The sequence below is a fragment of the Thamnophis elegans genome, chromosome 16 (genome assembly GCF_009769535.1).
Source record: "Thamnophis elegans isolate rThaEle1 chromosome 16, rThaEle1.pri, whole genome shotgun sequence".
NCBI classification, from domain to species: Eukaryota; Metazoa; Chordata; class Lepidosauria; order Squamata; family Colubridae; genus Thamnophis; species Thamnophis elegans.
Window position 1 is genome coordinate 9,787,756 of NC_045556.1, and position 27,336 is coordinate 9,815,091.

At 41.0% G+C, this 27,336-nt stretch overlaps 2 protein-coding genes across 4 annotated transcripts in view; one reads left to right on the forward strand and one right to left on the reverse strand.

Moving 5' to 3' along the window:
- Positions 1 to 6,575, forward strand: part of SLC24A5 (solute carrier family 24 member 5) — an 11,052-nt gene extending 4,477 nt beyond the window's left edge. Inside the window, exons 4-8 of the mRNA XM_032233470.1 lie at positions 165 to 265; positions 2,293 to 2,570; positions 3,282 to 3,485; positions 5,342 to 5,443; positions 6,163 to 6,575. Coding sequence (XP_032089361.1) covers positions 165 to 265; positions 2,293 to 2,570; positions 3,282 to 3,485; positions 5,342 to 5,443; positions 6,163 to 6,485 — 1,008 coding nt within the window. The 3' untranslated portion in view covers positions 6,486 to 6,575. The remainder of the gene's footprint in view (positions 1 to 164; positions 266 to 2,292; positions 2,571 to 3,281; positions 3,486 to 5,341; positions 5,444 to 6,162) is intronic.
- Positions 6,576 to 6,787: 212 nt separating this feature from the next.
- Positions 6,788 to 25,209, reverse strand: MYEF2 (myelin expression factor 2). 3 transcript variants are annotated; one of them, XM_032232723.1, is made up of 18 exons: positions 24,956 to 25,209; positions 22,052 to 22,281; positions 20,801 to 20,853; positions 19,554 to 19,561; positions 19,370 to 19,463; positions 17,751 to 17,942; positions 17,130 to 17,283; positions 14,868 to 14,917; positions 14,719 to 14,782; positions 14,442 to 14,543; positions 13,880 to 13,930; positions 13,728 to 13,799; positions 13,565 to 13,651; positions 12,801 to 12,899; positions 12,220 to 12,288; positions 9,574 to 9,788; positions 9,433 to 9,484; positions 6,788 to 7,377 (listed from the first exon to the last, which is right to left on the reverse strand). In XM_032232723.1, exons 1-18 carry the CDS (start codon positions 25,102 to 25,104, stop codon positions 7,214 to 7,216), a joined length of 1,905 nt encoding a protein of 634 aa, XP_032088614.1. In that variant the 5' UTR covers positions 25,105 to 25,209; the 3' UTR covers positions 6,788 to 7,213. The 3 variants fall into 3 exon arrangements, with proteins under 3 accessions (XP_032088614.1, XP_032088615.1, XP_032088616.1); XM_032232724.1 differs by lacking the exon at positions 12,220 to 12,288; XM_032232725.1 differs by lacking the exon at positions 9,433 to 9,484 and having other exon boundaries at positions 7,294 to 7,377.
- Between the last annotated feature and the right edge of the window lie 2,127 nt (positions 25,210 to 27,336).

Consider the following 27,336-nt stretch of genomic DNA (forward strand, 5'->3'; position numbering starts at 1 on the left):
GGAACCTCTTCTATAGAAGAGGTTAGAACTGGCAGGAACCCACCCCTGATCAAGATCCAATCCAACAGGGAATTTCTTATGTTCTCGAAGGACCCATTTGTTACGAAGACTTGAAAAAAGCTCCCTTAATCCAAATGTTGTATTGTCTGAATTCTATTCTCTAGGCTTCCCGCCTGTCTTGCTGGCCATTGTTCAGAGATTGCTTGGCTTATATTATTAGCGCTGGGGCCGTTCTTGCCATGATTGTAGACAACCAAGTTTATTGGTAAGTGTTCCCTGAAAATACTGCTCTCTCTTATTATATTCAGATGAAACAGCACAGAAAGAACTGGCTGTTCATTGGAGATCTTTTAGACATCATGTTCTTATTTATTTATTTTGCTTTTCCACACTAAGATGCATGGTTGGCTGGTTTAATAATAGCAATAGCAATAGCAGTTAGACTTATATACCGCTTCATAGGGCTTTCAGCCCTCTCTAAGTGGTTTACAGAGTCAGCATATCGCCCCCACAGTCTGGGTCCTCATTTCACCCACCTCGGAAGGATGGAAGGCTGAGTCAACCTTGAGCCGGTGAGATTAAGAGCCAAGGTGGCGCAGTGGTTAAATGCAGCACTGCAGGCTACTGCTAGATCAGCAGGTCAGCGGTTCAAATCTCACCGGCTCAGGGTTGACTCAGCCTTCCATCCTTCCAAGGTGGGTAAAATGAGGACCCAGATTGTTGGGGGCAATATGCTGAGACTCTGTAAACCGCTTAGAGAGGCCTGAAAGGCCTATGAAGCGGTATATAAGTCTACTGCTATTGCTATTGCTATTTGAACCGCCGAACTGCAGATAGCAGTCAGCTGAAGTGGCCTGCAGTACTGCACTCTACCCACTGCGCCGCCTAGGCTGGATTGAATGGTTGCTTACACTTAAAAGGCACACGCTAAATCAGTGCATTCGCTGGCTGGGGAATTCTGGGAGTTGAAGTCCGGACATCTTCAAGTTGCCAAGGTTGAGAAACACTGCTCTAAATATTTGGGGAGAGGCGGTTCTGAATTGTTATCGTGACTTGGGCAGCATATACATTTAATAATTACCGGTAATTGATTTCCGCAAGGAAACGCTGTCCAAACATTATTTAGCCGCCTATGTTCGTTAGAGACAAACTGCTGGGATTCTTTGCTCTCTGAACCAGCAATCCAGCAGGTGGGGTGAATATGAGCTCCAGATCATGTGGACAACCAGCTCCCAAAGCAGGCACGAGTCACAATGCTACACAGAGCGGTTGCCAGCTCTTTATTCAGATATTTTAGCAAGAGAAGATATGGATTTTTTCATGCCAAGCCTCTGCAGTTGAGGGCCTGAGTCCTCATGAATGGTTTTTATGTGAGATGAATTCATTGCCACACAGAATTATTCTCCAACCACAGATGCAGCCTGTGTTATCTCTTGCATTTGGGTTCATGCTGGTGGGTGTTTGGAGATGTAGTGAAAATGCAGAGCAAATGCTCAAGTGAAATCTGCCCGTTTTGACGCGGCATCTAGCAGACCTTTGACTTATTCTGGTCACCCGTATCCCAAGCGCGAAGTCTGCAGTTGGAGCTAGGCATATAATGTGTATTGCTATGAAAAAATCCCAAGTTCAAACTGTACATAGCAATAGCAGTTAGACTTATATACCGCTTCATAGGGCTTTCAGCCCTCTCTAAGCGGTTTACAGAGTCAGCATATCGCCCCCAACAATCCGGGTCCTCATTTTACCCACCTCGGAAGGATGGAAGGCTGTCTCTCTACAATCTGTAGGGACAGTTGGAAAATACTCATGTACTGAATTCAAGAACAATTGCTAGAGCAATGGGAAATGCAAGGACAGTTTTTTCCCCGAATGCCATCACTCTGCTAAACAACTAATTCCCACAACGCTGTCAAAATATCTAAAAGGGCAGTATTACCATCGTTATTCTCATCTTCCCTATTACATCTCTTTATCTTATTACTATAACTTTGTTGTTATAGTTGTATGAACATTTGAGAGTTTACACACCAGAAACAAATTCCTTGTGTGTCTAATCACACTTGACCAATAAAGAATTATATTCCATTCTATTCCATTCCATTCCATTCCTCTCCACTCCACTCTACTCTATTTTGCAAGATACATTGATTTGCTTCATGCAACAGTCTTGTCACAGCTGGTGAATGGACCAGCTGCGACTGGCTAGGTTATGTCTACCACATCAAGCCAAAGTGGGTGGTTTCACACAACCTGCTAAGCCCACGTTGACGCTAAGTTTTTACTTTGTCTTAGGTATGAATGTGCTTCACTCCTGTTAATATACGGAATCTATATTTTAGTACTCTGCTTTGACATTAAAATCAACCAATATTTCATGAGCAAGTTTAGTCCATGCTGCACCTGCTTCTTGGTGATCACGGAAGATGCCGAAGACCAGCCATTGTCGGGATGGAGGGACGAGACTCAACCTCTCGTTCGACGACAATCGAGGCCGGACGATGATATTTTTCATGACTCTGATTACACTCAACTTTCAACAAGTTTACACGGACTTGATAACGTTTCTGAAGGTATTCCTTTTTTTTTACCCAGCCTCTTTAAAAACAGTTGCAAGATCTGCTAAGATGTATTTTTTGGGAATCCTAACCCTCAAATTACGATGTAGTATCTTTTTTTAAATTCTTCCTATTTTTCAAATGCTGAAAGCTTTAGATACAAAGGTATCTAAACATTTGATATGTTAAAACTATGTCATGACTAATTTGTAAAAAGGTTGTGATTAAGTATACAACTCCCCAGGTCAATACATTGGCTCCTGAGATATCTGTGGGGCAAACTAAGGAGAAATACCTAATTTTTGCATTTTATTATTTAATTTCTAAGATAAAAGGTAAAGGTTCCCCTCGCACATATGAGCCAGTCGTTCCCGACTCTAGGGGGTGGTGTTCATCTCAGTTTCAAAGTCGAAGAGCCAGCGCTGTCCAGAGACGCCTCCATGATCATGTGGCCGGCATGACTAAACGCCAAAGGCACACAGAACACTGTTATCTTCCCACCAAAGGTGGTCCCTATTTTTCTACTTGCATTTTTTACTTGCTTTAGTTGGCAGAAGCTTCCAATATTCAGATTTTTACATCTAGAGAAAAAATTAATGGAATTAAGCCCTAGGCAATTATAACGAAGACAGCTTTGTAAGGAAATAAAATAACTACATTATCAGGAAAACTGAATATTTTTTAAACCTCAGGATCTCATTTTTTTTTATTCTTTTCATCGGACAGACCCAAGCGTGTTCACCATACCTGAAGCAGATCTGAAGCGAATTCTGTGGGTGCTCGCCCTCCCCATCATCACTGTACTATATCTGACGATTCCGGACTGCAGAAAACCTTTTTGGAAAAAGTGGTTCATGCTTTCCTTCTTCATGTCGGCAGTGTGGATTTCTGCTTTTACATACATTCTCGTATGGATGGTGACTATAGTGGGTAGGTTTACAATGGGCTAGTTTTATCAGCCTGTCTGCTTCATCCAACATGTTAAGCAGCATCTCAAAATGCAAAACTTGATTTCAGGGGATACTACTGCAGAGATCACATGTAAGACTGCAGATTAGAGTATAAGAATTAATACCACACGATAACTGTTTGAGGGCTGTGTATGTGTCCTCAACAGTCAAGGGTATGGTTCTTAAAAATCATGAGTATAATATAAGGAAACTAGATGAGAATTGCTACCAGCGATTTGGAAAGGAAGATTAGAAAAGTCTGTTATTAAATATTATGGATGTTTAGCTAGAACAGGACATAAGGATTCAGTGTTATTGGAGGATTTTAGAAATATTAAATGAAATGCCAGTATGTGGTTATGTATTAAATTTCGATATATTTTATGATGAAGGACGTTTAAATAATTATAGTGAAATATAAACGGAGGTACAAGGGTAACATGTATAAATATTTGAGTTAAAATACTTGAGTTAATATGAATTATGTTTGATGACCGTGGAAGAGATGCACGAAAACCTTTTGTAACCAACTGATACTCTTTCTACAGAATGTAAGGAAGGAAGATTTTATGTGTTGTGTTTGTTTTGAATTTTTTTTAAAAATCACTTGGGGGTTGTGCAAAGCCAATCTACGTGTCCCACAATCAGAAGTGGCATTCAGCCAGTTCTGACCAGTTCTGGAGAACTGGTAGCAGAAATTTTGAGCAGTTTGGAGAATCGGCAAATACCATCTCTGGCTGGCTCCGCCTCCCACCTATTTGCTGCCTCCCGAGTCTCAGCTGATCGGCATCCCAGCTGATCTTTTGTTGCCCTGCCCAGGAGAACGGAGCTGGAAGAAAGCAGGCTAGCGGGATGGGTAGGGAATGGGGATTTTGCCGTATCTTTGCCCTGGAGTGGGGTGGAAATGGATATTTTACAATATCCTTCTCCTGCCACACCACGCCCACAGAACCAATAGAAAAAAAAATTTGAATCCCACCACTGCCCAAAATGTATGACCATTTTAAATGTGTAGCTCCTGGCTTAGGTGTAACCTACCCCTCCAGACTCTGAAAGGTTTTTACCCGAGCAGCTAATGCAAAACAACGCAGGGATGCACACCTGCTTAAGGTAAAACCATTATAATACAAGGATGATGTAAAAGGGAAAAAAAACCTAGAACCCTCAGACTGATTTAAGAGTGAAATAAATTCGAAATGTAGTTTTGCCTTTAAAAAGTCAGCCGCTGTTGCCTCTCTTTATTTTAAAGTAAAAACTTTTGAAAATATATTTTATAGCAGGAAAGGTTGCATTTCACCACTTTCTACACATCAGATGTCTCCCTTGCTTTTCATCTGAATTTAGTTTTGAAAAAGCAAGGATTATTAGCAGGCTCCAGACGCCTCCTCCTATGAGAATGCAAGCATTTTTTCCCCCCCCCAAGAGTAGATTATCGAGAGGCTGGTGCCTCATATGACTTCAAACAGCTCATGTGATAAATATGCCAAAGTAACTGAAGGGATTAGGCTGGTTGTAGCTATTCCAAAGAAGGGCTGCCGTTGTCAAGAATAGCATTCTCTGGTATTTGAAGGAAAGGTTATGTAGCTTTTCGTAGTATTCAGTAGACCCAATTTTTTTCACGGCTAAATAGCTTCCTCTGTTCAACTCCCGCAGCTATGGGGTTATCTGCTTTCAGAAAAAAAATTATAGCTTTGTTCATTGGCTACCAGGCTGCTGTATTCGAGTCGGGTCATCTTGATTTTAAAATGCGATACTCTAAAATATTACCTATGATTGCTTCCCAATTCATTCTCGAGGAAATGAGATATTTGCTTTTGGATTTTTGTCTGATTACAGGGGAAACACTGCATATTCCTGAAACGATAATGGGCCTTACATTACTAGCAGCCGGAACCAGCATTCCAGACACAATTGCCAGTGTTCTGGTGGCTAAAAGAGGTAAGCCCCTTGCATCTGTTAAGCTACCGTGGCCAGGTTGGTAACCACGGGATGAAATGCGACATCTTTTCCGGTTTTTGATGTCTTACATTTGCTAAATTAATAAGCTGACTACATTCAAAAGTGCAAGAGGTTCTTCCAATTCTTTTACCTAATTACTGGGATGAGACCATTGCCTTTTGTCCTACTTGGGAAGTGAGTGGTCCCCGTTAAAAGACAATACACTAATTTCACTCTATTTTGGATGGGCCTAGAGGGGCCATTATAGCAATAGCAGTAAGACTTATATACCGCCTCATAGGGCTTTCAGCCCTCTCTAAGCGGTTTACAGAGTCAGCATATCGCCCCCACAGTCTGGGTCCTCATTTCACCCACCTCGGAAGGATGGAAGGCTGAGTCAACCTTGAGCCGGTGAGATTTGAACCGCTGAACTGCAGATAGAAGTCAGCTGAAGTGGCCTGCAGTACTGCACCCTAATCACTGCGCCACCTCGGCTCTTTAACATGGATCTGAAGACATTTTCAAACTTGTGAAGACCACAGACGACGGTCCTGTGGACAAGATGTACATAGCAAGTGTCTTTTAAACGTAAAATCTTGAGTTGCTATAGTCACTTTCTGTGAGCTGGGCGGTCGTCTAGATTTGATTAATAAATAACAAATGAAATACTACAGCAAACCTCTTAAGGTTGACACACTTCATATGTTCTATCTTTGCAGGGAAAGGAGATATGGCCATGTCGAACATTGTCGGATCCAATGTGTTTGATTTGCTGTGCTTGGGATTACCTTGGTTTATAAAAACCGCCTTTGTTGACCCTTCAGGCCCTGTGCTAGTGAACAGCAGCGGATTGACGTATACGGCCATTTCTCTCATTTGCTCCGTCGTTTTTATTTTTCTGGCTGTTCATCTGAATGGCTGGAAGTTAGACAAAAAGCTGGGAGCCGTTTCCCTTCTGATGTACTTAGCCTTTGCCACATTATCAATTCTGTATGAACTCGGAATCATAGGGAACAATCCTATCAAGAATTGCGGCAACTAATTTGTTCGTGGCTTTTGGTTTTGTATAAATCCGCAATCGTGTGGAGGAAGGGAAAGGGTCGGTATCTCTTCATTTCGCCAAGAAAATAAAAACTCCCAACATCTCCATGGGCTGTGAAACTTATTTAGAGAAAAATCCACATCATGACATTTAAAAAAAAAAAATACCACGGTTAATGCTGAATGCGATCAAGACCAGCAACAACTACGAAAGCTTGTAAAACAAATGGATGGGAAGAGAAATGAAAAACTCGCAGGCTTTACAATCGCAAGACAGGCAAAACTGACGAGAAAAACCACAAATTCCACTATACAGACTTTTATTAAACAGAGAAAATGGCTTGTTTTATTAAAAACAGTAGAACCATTCATTTAAACTGAATGACTAGAAACACTTAGCATGATTTTTAAAGAGGCATGAAACAGCCACAACTTCTGAGTACAAGAGAAGGTGGGGCGGTTTGAGGCCACTGAACAAGTCAGGAAAGTTTCTCTTAAAAATCAAAATGTAGTAAGAATTAACAAGTTCACACAGTATATTAAACACTATACTGTTAAAGGCTGAGGGGGGTGGGGTGGGGAAATGAAGGGTTGTTTTAAAAGTATTGTTTCTTCAACTCAAATAAAGCAGACAGTGCTACTAAAAATGACTTACTGGGAAAGGGAAAGGAAGGAAGGAGCTACAGGAAACTGTCTAAAGGAATGTTCCCCCAACATGTACTTTATAAATTAAGCAATGCGATCCAAACGTACGTCAATTTCTCTGCCACTGATTTTTATGCCGTTCATTATTCTACAGGCCTTTTCTGCCGATTCTGGCGAGTCAAATCTGACTGTTCCACAGCCTTTTGATTTTCCATTCTCCATTTTTATTTCTGCAAACATTACATGACCTGAAAAGTTAAAGCTCAGTTTAGCCAACCATGGTGCAGATAGAAGTAGAAATCCTATAATTACCATCAATGGTTTTTATAAAAAAAAAAAAAAATCAAGTTTACCCGCTGTGGGAAAGCTAGAGTTATCGAAGCAAAGGATGAAACCACACAGATAAGATTAAATTAGCTAGCACATTCTGTTATAGCATAGTATGCAGTCCCAATGCTTAGGGCATCACCTCAAGTCTTGCTGCATACCACTCCCTTCAACCGTCCCCCCCCCCTTTCTGATTCACTCCATGTTTCCTGCTTTTATTACTTCAAAGTGAATATTCTTGTTTCTACAGTTAGTTTGTTGTGTAATTGATAACAGATCTTGGTTGCACAACTGGACTTGTTTTAGTAAAATAGAGCTGAAATAATTTAATGGCTCTTTAATGTTTTGGTCACTGGGGTATATAAAAATAATGATGCCTATGGTTCTGCTGAACTAAATGTTTGAGTAACGTTAAATAATTTTGGATATTATGAGCCAGAACTTAGGTATTGCTTATAAATAAAATAATAACAATATTGAAAAGGCCCTCTTGGGGCACTTTTAGTTGATCTAGTTAAGCCCCTATTCACATTAAGAAAGAAAAACAGAAGCCAGGTTTTAAAAAAACAGAAAGCATAATGCCTAAAACTATATATAAATATCACCTTATGAAAGACACGTGAGAAAAATCTTGCTTTTTATATTTTTACCACAGAATAGGAAGAACATAGTGGATTTCCTGCTTTTTAAGGTTTTAGAATGGACAACCGATAAGAACATATTTTTCTAGTAAAATGCTATTAAATATAAGATAACATATTTAAACCTATTCATTTATATATACCAAAACAAGTTTTAGCTACAGGTTACAACATATTGGAGAAAGCAGATTTATCTTTTATAAGTAAAGAAATAAATTGCATGTTAATTATTTTGGTAGAAATTGCAAAATCATTTTTCTCTTTGTGCAAGTTTTCAAACGATACAAAAACCCTTGACATTTCCCCCCCCCCCCAAAAAAAATTAAGACACACTCTACTCCCTGTAAAATTTAAAAACAGTATTTTGTTCTGAACCTGAATTCAATGTGAAACTAAATAAATGTCAACTTATCTATTGAACAGAATATAAAAAGATTATGCCCCCAAAAGAATTTACCACCAGATATCTATATTTCATAAGAATGTCAAAGGCTAAATTGTTGCAATATTCAGATCTGAAAAGGTCTTATCAAATATAAGGTTTTTTCAAGGCATCCAACCACTAAGATATGAAAGTTTTAACCCTAATTTATAAATAAGCTATAACAGCATATTACACTCTACAAAAAAAATAAAACCATGCTATAGATTATCCATGAAACACATTTACAATATTTCAAGTACTATAGATTATTGCCATGTTAATGTCTATGGAGATTCTCCATCATCCAGGTTCATTATTATTCCAAAGGTGTTTTTTCAAGAGGCAACTAGTTTTTCTTTGAAGGCATTTCACTTCTCATCCAAAAAGTTTCTTCAGCTCTGACTGGATGATGGGGAATGGAATCCAGAAAATCCACTTGCCTCTTGAAAAAGAATATTACTAAACCCAGTCAAAGTCTGAATCATAGCTTGAAAATCTCAGTGTGGTCAATCACATCTGGATCAACGAACTATAATTTAGGGTGCTGTACTACCCTCTGAAGTAACAATGATAATCCAGAACCCGATCTCTGCAAATACATCTGTCACATAATTCATGGCCTAAGTGGAAGCTCGTGTTGCCCAGTGTTCCTCAAGGGAAATACCAGAAAGGAAATCAGAAGCTTCTCAGAAGAGGCCGCTCTTCTCGGCCACGCACTTCAAGGGAAACGCAACACCCCAAGATGCCTGCGCATGTGCCCTCATCTTCTGCAGCATGGTGCTGCAGGTCAAGGCAGGCATCTTGAGGCTCCACGGAAGAGAAGAGAGGAATGGGTCAGAAAGCCACCGATAGAGACACCTGCTGTGGCTTGTGAATTCTGAGAGGCAGCCTTATTTGCGCCTAATACTTACCGCACTGGCTGAATTTTTCCTTAAGCTTCTGCCAGGTCAAGTCAAAAGGAAGCTGAAATGAAGATAAGCATAGAGTAGTAACCTTCAGGGGGAAAAGCGGGAGAATTATGCTGCTCGTCGGTTTTTAATTCAGAGGCTTACATTTCTGACAAATATTTGGTTGCCTTTTGTGCCTACTCGGTCTCTCACACCGCTTCCCATGGGGCCAGGCACAAATCCTCGATCCATGTCAAGGTTTCTCTCCAGGGCAGATCCCATGGTGGGTCCCATCCGATCAAAACTGGTGCTCATCCGATCCATCCCCATTCCCATCCCCATTCCGCCGGTCATGCTATTCATACCACTTAGTCCACTACCTGCAAAGACAAGAGAGGAACAGAGACAAGGGGAAAGTGAGCCGATCAGGTGGAATTGGGGGTTGCTGCTGTTCTTGCAAAGGCAGAGGCATTTCAGCAAGGGAGCTACATAGTTCTTGTCAATTGCACTGACTAAAGTCTACGCGTTTTTCTATTTTCTTTTTCTATTATTATTATTCAATGATGTCTGATTCTCGGAGACTTCCTGAACAACTCCATGCAGTTTTCTGGATAAGGTTTTTCAGAAGTGGTTGCCATTAAAGGTAAAGGTTCCCCTCGCACATATGTGCTAGTCGTTCCCGGCTCTAGGGGGCGGTGCTCATCTCCTTTTCAAAGCCAAAGAGCCAGCGCTGTCCAAAGATGTCTCCGTGGTCATGTGGCCAGCACAACTAAATGCCGAAGGCTCACGGAACGCTGTTCCCTTCCCACCAAAGGTGGTTCCTATTTTTCTACTTGCATTTTTTACGTGCTTTCGAACTGCTAGGTTGGCAGAAGCTGGGACAAGTAACGGGAGCTCACTCTGTTACATGGCGCTAGGGATTTGAACCACCGAACTGCTAACCTTTCTGATCGACAAGCTCAGCGTCTTAGCCACTGAGCCATCACGTCCCTTTGGTAATGGTTGCCATTACCTCCTTCCTAAGGACGGAGAGAAACTGACTGGCTCAAGATCACCCAGCTGGCTTTGTATCCATGATGGGACTAGAATTCACGGATTCCTGGCTTCTAGCCAGCTGCCTTAACTATGATACCAAACTGGTCCTCTCAAGATGTCAGGGAGATCCGGCTGCACGTAGAGATGCCAACTTTATCCATTCCCTTCCGCCTTCCGTTCAATCTCTCTAGTTAACTCTTGGTAATTTATGGCTGCAACAGCGGGTGGCCCAGGGAAAGGGAAGCTGCCAAAGACGGCAAGGTTGAACCTCAACCCAATCCATTTTGAGGCTGTCTCTATTGGCCCATGATTAAGGCTAATTTCAGTCGTCAATGCCCTGTAGCGAGTGAAAGCCATGGCTTTATAATGAACTCGTTAAATCGTGCAGCAATCCATTGGTTCCAAAACGAGGCTCACTCCATAGGATACTATTAGTTCGGTTACAGCAGCCTTCCCGATATTTTAGTCATTCTGCGACTAGGGTCAGGCATCCTGGCTTCACACGCCATGGTAAACATACATGCTGTGAGTTAGACCTCTCAGCCTGCGAGCCTGCTATTTCCTCAGTGCAGGTAACTTAGTGAAACCGCACTCTCTTCAGATGAGATCCAGATGTAGAGGTGCCAGGTTCAAACTCTAACATCTGCTTGGATATAAAGCCAGCTGTCTTTGCTCTTATTATGAAATGGCATTGGTTTTTCCGAAAATAAGCATAATGGTTCTCATGAAGATGGAACTGTCAATGCAGAAAGCCCTCAAGGAATGAGAACTTCCAGCAGGGGTGAAGGCATACAAACACACTTGCAACACAAAGCATTAATGCACACAGATTTCATTTATCGGACAGCCATGCATGACAACTCAGTGAATCTTCCTTTTACACATTTAAATCTCCCATGTAATACATATGCACCTGAAGTATCATACAGCTAGAATTGTCCCTACAGTTTTCCTCAAATCCATTATTTCTATAGTTAGCCTAGAAGAAATACTTGTCCCCTAAGCAGCAAAACTGGTTCACAAAAAGCTTGGCTTCTGAAATGCTCTATCATAGGGCTAAAAGCTCTAACATAGGGCTAAAAAGCTCTAACATGGGGCTAAAAAACTCTAACATGGGGCTAAAAGCTCTAACATGGAGCTAAAGGGCTAAACATAGAGCCAGATGTTATATATATATATATATATATATATATATATATATATATATATATATATATATATATATATATATATATATATATATATATATATATATATCACAGATCTTAATAAACACCAATTACAACTAAGCCCCTTAATAAATACCAATTACAACTAAGCCCCATAATCTAGGATTGTGATGGTGAACCTGTGGCACGGGTGCCAGAGGTGGCATGCAGAGCCCTCTCTGTGGGCACACAGGCCATCGCCAGCTGCTCTTCTGGTTTCCGGTGCACCCAAAGCCCAACTGGTCTTCAGGTTTCCAGCGCTCCGGCGCGCGCAAGGACCTCCTAGCCAGCATGCATGCCTGCACCGGAAACCCAAAGATTAGGTGGCGTGTACTTGCACGCCATCCAGCTGGTCTTCAGCGCTCCAGTGTGTGCGTGTGGCATACCCCCGCACACACGTTACAGGTTGGGCACTTGGTGCCGAAAAGGTTCGCCATCCCAGATCTAGGAAATCCTATTTTTTTGTGGTGGGGGAGCAACAGCTGATTTTCTTCCCCTAGATCCACCTCAAATACTAAGAAGACTTTCTACAACTGGATTTATTCTTCGTTGGAACAGATCAACCTACTCATTCCAGATCCTACTGGGCCCATATTAGAAGCTCCCATGCCTCCTGCAAAACCACCAACCATTGCACCTAAATGAGGATAGAAAAAAATGAAGTTACATAAATCCATTTCATTTTAAGCTGGGGAAATCTTCCAAACATCTGTGGGTTGTTTTTTTTTTTTTTATATAAATCATCCACATACTATTCAAATAGATCTACGTTTTTTTTAAAGTTAGGAAAATACCACAAGAGAAGATTCATTAAAAATTATTCTGACATAGAAATTAAATAGCCTGCAAGGCTGTTAAGTTGCAATAGCACCTCCTAAGATTTAAAAAAAAAAAAACCACCCTCAGGCTTCTGACTTAGGCTTAATTGTCTCAAAAATAATACAGAACAAATGAGATCCTGCATAGCGTCCCTCTCTGGGGTAAAGGAACAACCTTTTTTTTTAAAAAAAAAGAAAACCATACTGAGAAGAGAGATAAAAGAAAGATTTTGAGTATGAAGTGGCATCATGCTCATTTGTGAAAATGGCTTGCTTGCTGCATGCTGGTTATTAGATTCTTGGGGGAGGGGGGGTGGATTAGTTGTCATACCCATTCTCCCAAAAGTGTCTCCAAAACCACGGCTCAGGGCTATATCGCTTCGACCAAAGTCTCGGTCAAGAGTTCCTCCCATGCCACCGCGGAACATTTCTGCAAGGAAAAAAAACAGCATTCAGTGCTTCTTCTGATTTCCGAGCCATGCACAAAAAAAGTCACAATTCAGAGGCTCCGATAGCACAAAATCGCTCTTCAGACGTGGTAACTTGAGAGAATGAAAAAAACTAATTAGCCAACTGCTGTTAAATGGCTAAGGAACTTGGTTGCTGTATATATTTATTTTGGATGTTTCGTTTTAAAATTTGGCTTTTTATTGCTTTGATTGTTCTTATACTTGTGAAATTGTAAGCCACCAAGCCGCTGAGATGGCCAGCTATAGAAATGGAATTGATGGATGGATCAACCCATCAATGTGAATGAGAAGCCTCTCAAACGTCAGACAGCTCTGTAAGAGGGTCACTGAAATTTACTTTCCACAGAACTTTTTAATTAAGTATAAGGTAGTTACTTCGATATTGTTTATTATAACCTCTTATGCCAGGGTTATCAAACTCCTGGCCCGCAGACCGGATGCGTCACGCGCTGGCCACGCCCATTTCTGGTTTAGCAAAGGGGGAAAAAGTCCCGATACGTCATGTGATGCTGCCATGACGTGAATTTGATATCTTAAGCCCTGATAGCCCTTTTTTTAAAAAAGAAGTTTACTTTGAAGAATAGGCTAGCCTGATTTATCCCATATAAAATAAAGCTAAACTTACCTCCCATCCCAGCAGCCATGCCCGTTCCTAGGCCACCGCTCATTCCACTACCCATGTTCCCTCGGAAGTCATCTACGCTTCCCATACCTAGGAAGATTTTATTTTTAACACTACTGCCAGACAGCTTAACCTTTTGTATTGTACTGAATAAAAGTTTACCTACCTCCCAGTCGGTTGACTCCGCCAAATCCTCCCATATTTGCCATTCCTTTCATGCCACCAAAACCACCAACACCTGAACCATAAGTGAAGAGGGTTTTTTTATGAATGCTGTAACATTTACACAGAAATCAAGGAACAGGTGAATGTACCTACCTCCGCTCATTCTATTCATTCCTCCAAAGCCTGGTCCATCCACTCCCATTCCTTTAAATGTAGGAAAGGAATCAATGCAGAATTACAGCTTTTCTCTTTATTTATCATAGGTCTTTAGGCATTTATAATATAGCAAATAGACGGATGTATTTCCTTCCTTCCTTCCTTCCCTCCCTGCCTTCCTATTAATCAGCAATAAAGTAACTGTTAATCTAGACCAGTGTTTCTCAACCTTGGCAACTTGAAGATGTCCGAATGCTGGCTGGGAAATTCTGGGAGTTGAAGTCCAGACATCTTCAAGTTGCCAAGGTTGAGAAACACTGATCTAGACCGATACCAAATTTTAAAAGCTAGATGTCCAAACAAAGAATAGAATTGGGAAGGTTATAGCTATTTTAGGGGGGCAGAAGAGTACCATTAAAAAATGCCAGCATCTACTTTTTCCCATTTATCGTCATCTTAAGTTAAGAGACCTAACACATCAGTCTGCATTTAGCACCTTCTATAAAAGTCCAGCTATTTTCCCTCTTGTCTCAAGATGAAAAAGAGAAAGTCTGCTAACCTCCTGGAGTCACGTTCCCCATTCCACTCCCCATGCTCAGTTGGGTGGCGCTGATTGGCTGTCCTCCAGGACCAAGTCCCATTCCGATCCCTCCAAGTCCACCTTCAAAAGCAAAATAAAAAATAAATAAAAAATCTCTCTAAGATTTTTAAGGGCGATGGTTTCTCCAGAATAGCATTATAGCCACCTAAGACCTGAAAGACAGAGCTACTTTCTGAAAACCAAATTGGTACCCAAAGCAAGATTAATAAAGAACAAAGAAAAGGACAACACTCACGGGGTAACTGGGGCGTCTTGTTATCGGCTGCACGGAAATCATCATGAGGAATTGATTTATCGTCCTAAAAAAAACAGCCAAGGCTTTTGAGTGAGGTTTCCACATCCCAACCTCCCTCCCAGTGGAAAAAGCAGAAAGGCACAACTCACCATTTTCACATGCATGGGTCTGTCGAAGAGGAACTGCCCATTGAACATTGCTGAGCGCACAGTCAAGGATTCTTGCTTTTAAAAATGAAGAGATATTCAACCGGAAAAATAAACCCCCTTCTCTCACACACATTTGCACTACTGTTCATATACATGAGGTATCACCAATCACTAGTACATCAGTATCCATTGAAGCTACACAAGCTACATTCCAAGAAGGGGTGGACAGACCAAGGGAAAGACTCAATTTGATTTCATTAACATTTATAAATAATTAAATATAGCAAATAAGATTCTGCCATCACGCGTTTAATTACTTGTCGCTTTTTTCATATTTGAAATTATGCTTCAGTAGTTCTCGGGGGAGGCCTCCCCCCCCCACAGTTAAGGCTTCAGATTGTCCCCCTCTGATCTAATTTAACAATTCAATCCGCACTGCTGCATATGCAAATTTCAGGTGGGTGGAAAGCACTGAACACTGAGAATTCTGATCGATGACACAAGAGCAGACTAATTCCCTTTTTAAAAATGGTGTCCGCTGGCTGATGAGCTGGTAAAATACACATGGTTTGCACAGTATGCGCTTCAATAAAACCGCCTTTTCAAACACTGATTCAAATTCAGGCGGTGAACCACTTGTGCAGCTTCTTCAAATGCAGGAAAGCCCTGAATTTCAGCCCCGGGGTTTTGGATAAAATCTCGTTTATAAAAGCTATTTTGGGGGAGGGGTGAGTGGGTTTGGAAGTAAAACTGGGGATTCGGAATTTATCAGCTTTCCTGCATTTCATAATGCAGGTAGCATTTGATCCGGGCTGACTATGAGCACTTTCACCTAACAGAAAATAGTTATGTGAAAACTAATTATCAGAACAAAGCAATTTGTATGCCAACTGCTTCACTGATTTAAGTCTTCTGCCACCATAGTTTAAGAGCTCTATTTTCAGAACACTTTTCTTACACACAGCAGTAACACACGACATCACAAATACTATTTATTTTCCATATCATCTATCTACTTTTTCTCATTATTCTGTTAGTTTTTCAAAAAGGTAGCAATTGCTACCACCAGGGCATAGCAAAAAAACAATAATTAAATCACTAATAAATCATTTTTACAGTTGGATTAGCAAAGTAGTTGGAATTAACACTATGGTTTGTTTTCCTCCAGATGATTTTTTTTTCTCAAACTAAACCAAACACTCAATCTACCTGCTTGCCATTCCTCGGGAAATAGTCAGGTATTAATTCAGGGTGCATACCAATTCTGATTAAATCGGAAATCTAATTATCTGCTTGGATCTGGTACAACAATCCCTTTCTAAAAAAAGTGGGAACACATTCCGACTGTACAGGAGTTTGGAATTTCAAGATGGCATTGAACTATGACTTCAGGCAGCATAGGCAACATTGAGGGAGAATAGCAGAGGTGGGTTCCTACCAGTTTGCACCTATTCAGTAGAACTGGTTCGTCAAATCTACAGAACCGGTTAGAAGAGGTTCCACCAGTGAACCCGGAAAGCAGGCCACACCTACAGAAGAGATTCCAAACGTTTTTGAAACCCACCCCTGGTCCTTGGATATGATTATTCTACATTATCATGCTTATATTTATAAAACTCAGTGCCTCTGTAAAAGGTAAGGATGACTACTGCGTTTGTGGTGCAATCAGAACATTGCGTGTGTTGAAGTTGTTTTAACGCAAACCAAAGATGCCTTTTAAAAAACAAGTTTACATCATATTCTTATGCATGCCAGTGCTGTGTGTGAGGTAATTTAAGGTGGTTCTGACAAGTGTCGTTGGCATCTTCATATCCGGTCACATGGGCGGCAAGCCACTCCCATCCGGTCACATGGGCGGCAAGCCACTCCCACAAAGGAGGCCACACCCACAGAGTAGGTTCAAACAATTTTTGAAACCCACCACTGGAAACTAGTCGGGCCCCAGGTTCCCATCTATACAATTCCAGAAAAGAAATACAGTTTCTAAACCACTACAAACTGTTATAATCCCTGAATAGCTGCCAATCTGCCCCTACACCAATACTGCCTCCAACAGATACCCTCCAAAATATAGGATCAGTGCTGTAACTTTAGTTACAGTTCAAAAGCATGAAAACGTCAAAAAGATAAATTTCTGGCAGAGTTTACACACCACCAAGCCCTTTCTGAAGTCAAATATGGTAGGAACCATATTTTTTAACTTGCTTACACAGATGAAACTTGACAACATTGCTCTTTGATCAGGTTGACTTGTGAGGATACATATTGCCTGAACAGCTTCAATGGGCTGCTCAAAAGTCACAGTTCCCATCCCTCGACTTTTGCCGTCTTTGTCTTCTTTGATATCCGCACGTTTTACCGTTCCAGCAATGCTGAATACTTCCTTTAATTTCTTCCAGCCAACCTTAAAGTCAAGCTTAAAAAGACAAAGATTCCATGGGACAGATGAACAAAATTTTGCCTTTCTCTTAAAGGCTTTTCATTCTGTTTGTACTCTCGACACAACCGCACCTATTCTTTCGTTTTTCAACATGCTGACAGAACAAAAGGAGCAACACCCCTCATTTCCTAATGAAAAGTTATTAAAAAGGCAAATAACAAAAAGTATTAAAACACGATTATTCATTTCCCAGATTACTATGTCCACACCAGCAGTTCATGAACTTTGAAAGCAGATTACAAAAACATTTGAGCTAAAAATCCTTTTTAAAAAGATAATCACTAAAGCTTAGAACTTGGGAGAATATCAAAACATGCAGAGACAACATCAAAGGAGATCTATCAATGCTTAACACCCCATTAAAATCAGCACAGCTCTTCCCACTTAACGATAATGTACTGTAACAATTGCCTAGGAATCTCCACTGCTTTTCTATTACTTACATTGGCGACAAAAATGGTAGAGCCGAGCCTGCCAGCTTGTAGGTTGCTGATAATCTCAGGAGGAATGTTTGGGTTGTTAAGTATAGAAGGGGGCAAATTCATTAAGCCAGGTGCTATATCTGGACCGTGTCCGCCTGTAAATGGCCCACTCCCACGCTGCAGTGCCCTGCGCGCGTGCTCACCATCCAGATCCTACAAAATAGATAACACAGGAAATATGCATCAATGGAACCTGAGTCAGTAGTAATAAATATTAAAACAATTTAAAATTACATGTAACCTTCGCAAAGCAGGTAGCATCCTTAGCAGGGGCAGCGGAAGGAACAAATAAGGGACTGGAGGCTAAAACACATGAAGAACAGTTGCAGGAACTGGGTATGTCTAGTTTAATGAAAAGAAGGACTAGGGGGGACATGATAGCAGTCTTCCAATATCTCAAGGGTTGCCACAAAGAAGAGGGAGTCAAGCTATTCTCCAAAGCACCTGAGGGTAGAATAAGAAGCAATGGGTGGAAACTAATCAAGGAGAGAAGCAACTTAGGAGAAAATTCCTGACAGTGAGAACAATTAATCAATGGAACAACTTGCCTCCAGAAGTTGTGAATGCTCCAACACTGGAAGTTTTTAAGATGTTGGATAACCGTTTGTCTGAAATGGTACAGGGTTTCCTGCCTAGGCAGGGGATTGGACTAGAAGACCCCCAAGGTCCCTTCCAACGCTATTATTCTATTCTATGCTGATGGAGACCTAGCTTCCTCACTTTTATAAGTCATCTCGAAAGAAATACCATCCATTGTCACTTCCTATTGTGTTACTTAGCCCAAAGATCACCCAAAGAAGGTAAGTCAAACTAATATGTTTTTTCTAAACCTCAAATTCAATGATTTTAGAGTTATCTGTCAATATCAGATAGAGCTGCGGTGGCACAGTGGTTAGAGTGCAGTACTGCAGACTACTTCTGCGGACTGCTCGTTGCCAGCAGTTTGAATCTCACCAGGCTCAAGGTTGACTCAGCCTCAGGTGGGTAAAATAAGGACTCAGATTGTTGGGGGCAAAGATGCTGACTCTGTAAACCACTTAAGAGAGGACTATAAAGCACTGTGAAGTGGTACATAAGTCTAAGCGCTATTGCTATCATCTGCAGATGTATTTAATGAAGGCAGGATTCAGACCACCGATACTGACACTACATTCATTTCCACTCTGGTTCACAATTAGGCGGGTCAGAAGATACAAGATTCAAATCATGTAGTATTTAAAAATAATCATTCAAGCCAACTCTAGATTTAAAGCTTGTAAGTAAGCATATATTTCAAATCTTACAGGAAATCAACAGTTCTTGACAAAGCATTCTTATTTCCAAATTCCATTATTCAGGGGCCTGAGAATTTTCTTATGAAATCTTAATAAGGCTGGAACCTACTGCATTACCATTCTACATAGAGCGGAAAAAGAGGGATCATATATATATTTGCCATTTTAAAAAAGAATTTGCACTTTTTGACATGTATTGTTTGTTTGCAGAAGTTTATTATTTTGCAAAGTTACCTATAACTCTATTCCAGTTCTTTTGTTTTAAAAGAAAGGCACAATGTTCTGCGGGTAAAAATACAAACATACCTCTTTTATGTTAAGTGGTCTTCCGTTAAGATCATATTTATTCATGGTCTCCAGTGCTTTCTTTACAAATTCTTCATCTTTGAATTCCACCACACTGGATTAAAAAGAATTAAATGCTTATTAGTTTGTTCACTTTTTTAAATAGCATAAATATTAAGGGGGGAAAAACATAAAATACACTTACCCACAACCCTATATCCACGAGGTTTGTCAGTGCAGGAAAGGACAAAAATAAATAAAAAACAAATCAGTAAATGTCATTGTTATACTAAGATTTTTTAGACAAAATGAGGAATAAAGTCTGAATAAAGAACAGAAATTTTGAAAGTGGGAAAGCCAGTTTTAACTATAATTTATCCTACCACCATTTACTCAAAACATTTTAGTTAATTTGAAAGGCAAAGAAAGTGGGCATTCAATTTGTTTTACTGCAGGTTTTATTTTCTACTAGGATTCTCTTAAGCCAAATCATAAACAGAATGTGGAAATGGCACAAAGACAGCTTTATCCACACAAAAAACTGAGAATATCCATTACTATCCCTGGACTGTTGTTATCTTGAGGAATAATATCCACATTTTCCATAACATGATGGCAGTTATTAACAATTGTTGGTGTTGTTGCCTTCTTTAAAAAGAAACATTTGATTTTTTTTTAAAAAAAGTTACTCTTTAACCAGCTTTAGTTTTATTTATTTATTTGTTTGTTTGTTTAACAAAAATTCCCAAAGGGTCAAATGAAAATTGCAGTTAAATAAAAATCTTAAGGGGGAAATAATCAAACACCAAACAGATTTTTCTGATTACATCTGAGTCAAACCTGCATTTCTCGTGTTCACAGAGCAGGCTCAGAATTACTATAGTTTGAACGTTTGACCCTTTTAAGAAGAAAGACACAAAGCAGCTTTAAACATTCTTTGCACAAAATTGTCTCCCTTTTTGCAGGTATCGCCAACCTAACAGCCAACTTCTTCCATTCCTTTTTTTAAAAAACCTAGACAAGTTTTTTTTTAAAAAAAACCTAGACAAATTCAATATTCCAAAATAGTCCTGCACTCTTTAGGCTCATCAAAGTTTATACTCAGCCTCTAGTTAGAATGCTACACTTAATTTATCATTTCAGTTATTATTTTTCCAGTCCTCAACTTAAACACACTGAACACAACAGAAATCCTAAAGTGAGCTGCTGTTTTAAATTAATTAGGTAAATGCCATTTATTTAAAACACATATTAAAAGGGCTTGTCCCTTGCATCCAACTACACACATTTAAATAAAGGTTGACAAACTGTATCTGATATAGAAACCTCTGTCTGTAATAGCAATATTAAAAAAATGAAACTTACTTTCCAGTTACTGGTACAAGTATTATACAAAAGTAAAACTGCTGAGGAACTTTAAACCTCTAGCAGATATTTGCCCATGGCACTTACCCTTGATTTTCCTTCTGCATCCTTAAACAGCTCCACGTATGTAACCTCACCAACTACATAAGACATACAAAGGGAAAATACCAAGAGACAATGCATTTAAACACCAGTGTCTTTCTTTGCTGTGTCCCTGTGCACAACTCTACAGAGAAACACCTATTATTCACCAACAATCAAAACCAGACCAACATACCTCCTGTCAAGGGCTATATAATTTAGCTAATTTTCAGGAATATGCAACAGCCACATTCTCAAAAGCTAGAAAAAACAACTATGTTTAACCTAATTCATACTATAGATCATATTTTGGCCAGTATGATATGGTTGGTGAACAAGTTCAGATATACAGATAGTCCCTTCACCTATCGATTAAAACATCAACAATAAACACTTTTCAGTGACATTTGTCATCCTGCTAACAACAGCTGTTTTAAGGTGACTTTCTCCCTGAATATCTTCAAATAGTAAAGAGGTTGCCTTCAATAGAATAACCAATTTACAAGAGTCAATAAAATTTCACAGCAAGCCACACACTTTCTAAAATAGTTTCATTGCATAAAACCAATCGTATAGTCACGTCACCTTACAACAGATACGCCTAGCACAATTAAAAGGTTTGTTTTGATTAAAATACCTAGAAACCAAATATTCTTGGCATGATTTTGAAGCAATGGTATTTTCCCAGATTAATACAAAGCTAGCTTTTGACATTTCGTGAGTTGAGATTTCACCTGTCCCAGGCCTGCCCGTGGCAAGAAGTTTGAGAAATTCAAATAGTTCTGTCAAACTACAACAGTAGTCACACACTTGATAAAAGAGCTCCAGACAGACAAGTCATGGCAGAAGTGACAAGGCAGACAGAAATAATTCCACAGCCAGATTCCACCAAGGAAAAATACTGAAAAATCTTTTTGAGAGGTATCCTTTAGCTTTCATACTTAGGAACACACTAAAGAGTGCTTGTATTCAGAACTATAGCTAGACGTAACACACTCCCTTTAAAAGTTCATTTGTGAGAATTGGCATATTCACTACACTGTCTGTTGTCGTGCTAGCATAGGAGGTTGGATACTTCATTCGTTTACCACTGTCCTGCAATGCAAATGTCTCCAGCGAAAGAAAAAGGGGGGGAAATAGACATATGAAGCAGAAGTTGGAAAGGACACACCAAATTTGCATGATTTTATAATATTTCAGATTTATTTATGATTGTCCCTTTTTTGTGCATGGAGAAGACGGCAAGAAGCAAGTTACCTTTCTCTCTCATAAGATCTTTAATGGACTGCCATTTCATGTCATATGGGATGTTGCTAATGAAAACTCTATTACGATTAACACTCTTCTTTTCCCCAGAGCCTGCACTCTTTTCCTTTGTGTATGGATGAAATCTATTTCTGTGTCCAAGAGATGGGATTGCCTTTGGTTTTGAAATATACTTTGCTTTCGCTGGTGCGGTCTCATCTTTTCCCGTTTCATCATTTTCCCTGCATTTGGAAAGAACAAAGTTAAGATGGGTTTGGGAATGTAGGATTATACTTGCTTTTAAGGCAGTGTTTCTCAATCATAGTACCTTTAAGATGTGTGGACTTCAACTCCCAGAGTTCCTCAACCCTCCATAGTTTAACCAAATAAGCCACCTGAACATGAACAAAATTCTCAGAACTATGAGACCCTGCTACATTCTGGTTATACTGTACCAAGTGGTCATAGAAGTCCTCTTGGAAGTTCTCACTCAACATGGTCAAGATTTAAATGATGGATGTATACAAGGATGCAATTTTCGATTTTTCATATGAATGCAGTGCCTCTTAAGGCCAGACCCCTGAAATTCTACTACCAGTAGATGTATTTATATCTGCATCATCATACTATTTTATGAAGGACTGCCACATTAATGAATCCAGATTGTAACTGCACATGAATGTATGAAACATGAAAACATATGCAGCAAAACCAACGTATGTGTCTAAATATCACAGGCTGGCATGCTTAGATGCATCCTTACTTGTTTGAAAAGACCAAATGAGTTGTTTGCAAAGCAGAGAAAGTTATTTTCTCTTCTATGAAGTTATAATCCTGAGGGACAGTGTTATTACCATTAAAACAGGTTCTCCTACGAACTATGCAGATAGTCACATAACCGCTTTGCTTTTCAACAGATCCGGAGAGCTGACTTGATGAAGGAAAACATCCTTTTACAGCAGCAAATTTATAGCTGCTGTACAATTAGCGTAAGATTTCTACAAATGGTCCTACAGCCCAGAGGTTTTGATCATCAGATAGGAAGCTTACAAGAAGTACCTAGAGGTGCAATAATGTACTATAGTTATATCAGATGTTTGATACAGCTGTCACAGCAATATCTTGTAATTCAAATAGCAACTTGCATCTGATTAATACTGAATGCCAACTATTTATGAATAAAATGCCATTTGTTTGCTTTGTACTGTGCTGATCACTTCCACTTCGCAAAAACAAGTTGAAATTATAGAAGTGGGAAGAAAAGACAAAACTGTTTACTATTCATGATTATCCAAGGAATGGGAAGGTCAAAAGCACACAGATATTCACATTCTACCTAATTATAATAATCCTGCATCAGTTGGACATCTGCAAGTTCCCTGAGACCCTTCTAAGGGCAGGGCGGTTTGTTTGTTACCTGTGGAATCCATTCCAGAATAAGGCTGGAAACACAATTGCAGGAGGTGAAAGTTTCTGCCAAAATAGAAGGCCGAAAAAGGTCAATATTTTTGGTTTAGTAGTTGCAACCTTCTAAGTAAAGGTAAAGGTTCCCCTCGTACGTATGTGCTAGCTGTTCCCGACTCTAGGGGGAGGTGCACATCTCCTTTTCTAAGCTGAAGAACCAGCATTGTCTGAAGACATCTCCATGGTCATGTGGCCGGCATGACTAAACACCAAAGGCGCACGAAACGGTTCCTGGTTCCTATTTTTTCTACTTGCATTTTTACAAGCTTTCAAACTCCTAGGTTGGCAGAAACTGGGACAAGTAACGGGAGCTCACTCCATTACATGGAGCTAGGGATTCGACCCACCGAACTGCCGACCTTTCTGATCGACAAGCGTCTTAGCCACTGAGCCACCACTTCCCTTCTAGCTGATTTTAATTCAGGTTGGGCCTGCCACTAGCAAACATCCCCCCCTCCCCCACAGGCTGGTTCAACTCAGTCTTATCCTGGACGATCAGGATTGTTTCTTTCATACCTTAGGACCTGTACAGGGCTGTAGAGCGGCTATGCCTTTCTTTTCACCTGTAGCTTTTTACAATCTACCTGAGCCTGCAAACAATAGCAGGAGGAGGGCAGGCACTGCGGCCTTGAAGAATTTCTGCTCCAACATATATGTTGTTTTGGAGTGCATAAGGGCAAATTGGAATACATTGAATATCTAATAAATATAAGGTGGGGGTGGAGGTCTCCAGGGGGTGGCGTGGGTGCATTGTAATGTATGTTTTTCCCCTTTTTCTTTTGTCTTTCTTTTTTTTTGCATTCAGTTGTATATGTAGTTTGTTTTATTTGTGTTTTAAAATAAATAAATAAGAATAAGAGGAATTTCTGCTCCAACCATCCCTTCCCCCTCCGTTTTAAGATGCTAGAAAGGAGACTAGCTGGGGGGGGGGGGTTCTGCACGTTTACCAGCTAGGGGGGACCAAGTCTTCCCCCCTCCTTCATCTCAATGCACTTGACTCCCCTTTCAAAGGGGCTGCTGAAAGCCTGTCCTTCCTTCGCTTAAGGTACCCTCCTTCTGTACGCGAAGCCCCTCAAACGGCTTCCTCAACACGAAAGCCCCCCCGCTTTTTAACAAGACGGTCAAGCTTCTCCCATCACGAAATACACCCCCCCTCACTCACACACACTCACAAACACAGGGCAAATTACAGGAGGGGGGGAAATATCCAGGCGACTGCCTTCGGACTCCTCCAGGGCGAGAAGGGAACCGGCAGACCACCGCTCTTTCAACCCCTTCGCCGCGCGGCCTAGGCGGCCCGCCGCATCCCCGTCCTCAAGTAGGGGCTTGGGGCCGGGGCGCCACGCCCCCTTGCCGGCCAAGACCCGCGGAGCGCGAGCGCGCGTGTGCGCAGGCGCGAACTTCTCCCCCCCATTCCCTTCCTCTCCCCCCCTCCCCCTTCCCTTCGCGTACATTTTCACCCCGTTTGTGCTCCCGCCGCCCTCGGCCGGGCCCGCTCCCTCCTCCTGCTGCCGGTCGTGGTCGTTGACGACGGCCTCCTCGGCCTCTCCCATCGGTGTCGGCGCGGCCGACCCGGCCTCGTACTTGTCATCCTCCGCCATTTCCTCAGCCGTGTAGCGCGAAAGGGGACGCGGGCAGAGAAGACAGGCTTCCTCTCCTCCTCCTCCTCCTCCTTTCAGCCCCTCAGCCACTCGCTCCGCAGCGGGCTGCGCCTTGCTCTCGCGAGAACCCAAACGTCGCGGGAACGGGAAAGAGGAGCCTGGGAGCGAGACGAAGGCCGCGGCTCTGTTACTATGGCGACGGGGACTCTTCCACCCACTTCCTTCCCCTCCCGCCTCGGAGACGCGGTCGAGCATTGCTGAGTCAACGGTTCGATTCCCCGCTTCCTCGCCAGTTCATTCAACTTATATTTTTTCAAGGTTTTTTTTTTTTACAAATATATCGAATCCATGCGTGAACAGTGTGGTACCTAGGTGTCATTTATTCTAATACAAGTAAAACTGATAAAGAATAGAATAGAATAGGATGAATAGAATAGAATAGAATTCTTTATTGGCCAAGTGTGATTGGACACACAAGGAATTTGTCTCAGTGTACATACATACAGTGAACATCATAATTACTACATTCAGTCAACTTATGTTTTTCTAATAATAATACACATGTATGTTAGGTTTCAATCCATCGTTATTCAATTATTCCATGTTTTCTCTTGTTATTACTTTTATTTTTGTTCTATAAAAATATATATATACTAATATTCCCCCTTCTCTTATTTCTATCACTTATTCTAGCTTTAATCCTGCCACCCTTTAATAAAAGTCTTTTTCTTTCTATTCTAATTTCTAATCATATCACCCATCTCCGAAAATAAAAGAGAGAGAGAGAGAAGTAAAAACAAATCAGAACGACAAACCTTTGCCCGCTTCAATACTTTAATTGCTGTGCTTTACAGGAACCTCTATACTATTTGCCCGTAAATACCAAATTAATGTGTGGGAAGTTATCATCCAGCCGTCTGCCAGAAAAATGAAATATCCTAGGACATATTGAAAAGGCAGAATATTTCTCTGGATATGAAAAGAAAGAAACATGTTTTAAAAGACAGAATAGCTGCCTGTAGCTTCCTACCCATCCCCACTGTTAATGGGCCATTGAGATGGCCAGGCTAGTCCCTTTTACATAATAAAGACTTCTCCACTGCAGCCCCAGGGGGGATGGGAGTAAAGGCATGATAATATTGGCCCTTTACTCAACTGACCACATGGCATCTGAGAACTCAACCAAACCTGGATTCAAAACACAGCACAGAGAGTTGCCCCTGCATGGCCCCATGGGAGTCTGACAACCAATCAGAATACATTTCTTACACAGGAACAGGAAACAGAGAGGTGGGACTGAACAGGTTATAAAAAGCCTAGCAAGCCTCTCCCTCGACCCTTCTCTTCTTCTCCACCAACATTGAAGCATGTGATCACCTTTTCTGTCCAGGGCTCAAGCCATGTGGTCCTGTCCACCAATAAACCATCTTTCCAAGCAGCCTCCGTGTCTCCAGTGTTTTTTTCCCCACTTGGAGCCGAACCGAGAAGGACATGTCTTTCATCAAATGGAAAAGTCTATAAAGTAAAGGTAAAGGTTCCCCCTCACACATATGTGCTAATCGTTCCCGACTCTAGGGAGCGGTGCTCATCTTTGTTTCAAAGCCGAAGTGCCAGCGCTGTCCGAAGATGTCTCCGTGGTCATGTGGCCGGCATGACTAAATGCCGAAGGTGCGCGGAACGCTGTTATCTTCCCTCCAAAGGTGGTTCCTATTTTTCTACTTGCATTTTGTACGTGCTTTCGAACTGCTAGGTTGGCAGAAGCTGGGACAAGTCACAGGAGCTCACTCCATTATGCGGCACTAGGATTCAAACCGCCGAACTCCCGACCTTTCTGATTGACAAGCTCAGTGTCTTAGCTACTGAGCTGCCGTGTCATTTTCATTTTAATCACCCTTTACAGTTTGAGTGCTCAGACACAGTAACTAGTTGGTGTACAATAAGTAGCAGATGGAACCCAAAGGCAGGTGCCCCCCCAAGCTGCTTTTCCAAACAGAACTGGACTTTCTAGGGGGGCTTTTTGTTTGAAAACATTTTGCTTCTCATCCAAGAGGCTTCTTCAATGAAGTGGACTGAAGAAGCTTCTTGGATGTGAATCGAAACATCTTCAATAAAACCCAATGGGGCTTTTTCAAGAGGCAACTGGTTTTTCTTTGAAGACGTTTCACTTCTCATCAAAGAAGCTTCTTTGAGGAAGTGGACTGAAGAAGCTTCTTGGATGAGAAGTGGAAAATT

Coding starts and splice junctions, on each gene's coding strand:
- MYEF2 (XM_032232723.1), bottom strand. CDS start 25,104: ATGGCGGAGGATGACAAGTACGAGGCCGGGTCGGCCGCGCCGACACCG. Junction 13,652..13,727: donor CGGAGTCAACCGACTGGGAG/GTAGGTAAACTT, acceptor AAATCTTCCTAG/GTATGGGAAGCGTAGATGAC. Junction 12,900..13,564: donor CATGGCTGCTGGGATGGGAG/GTAAGTTTAGCT, acceptor TTTTCCTTGCAG/AAATGTTCCGCGGTGGCATG.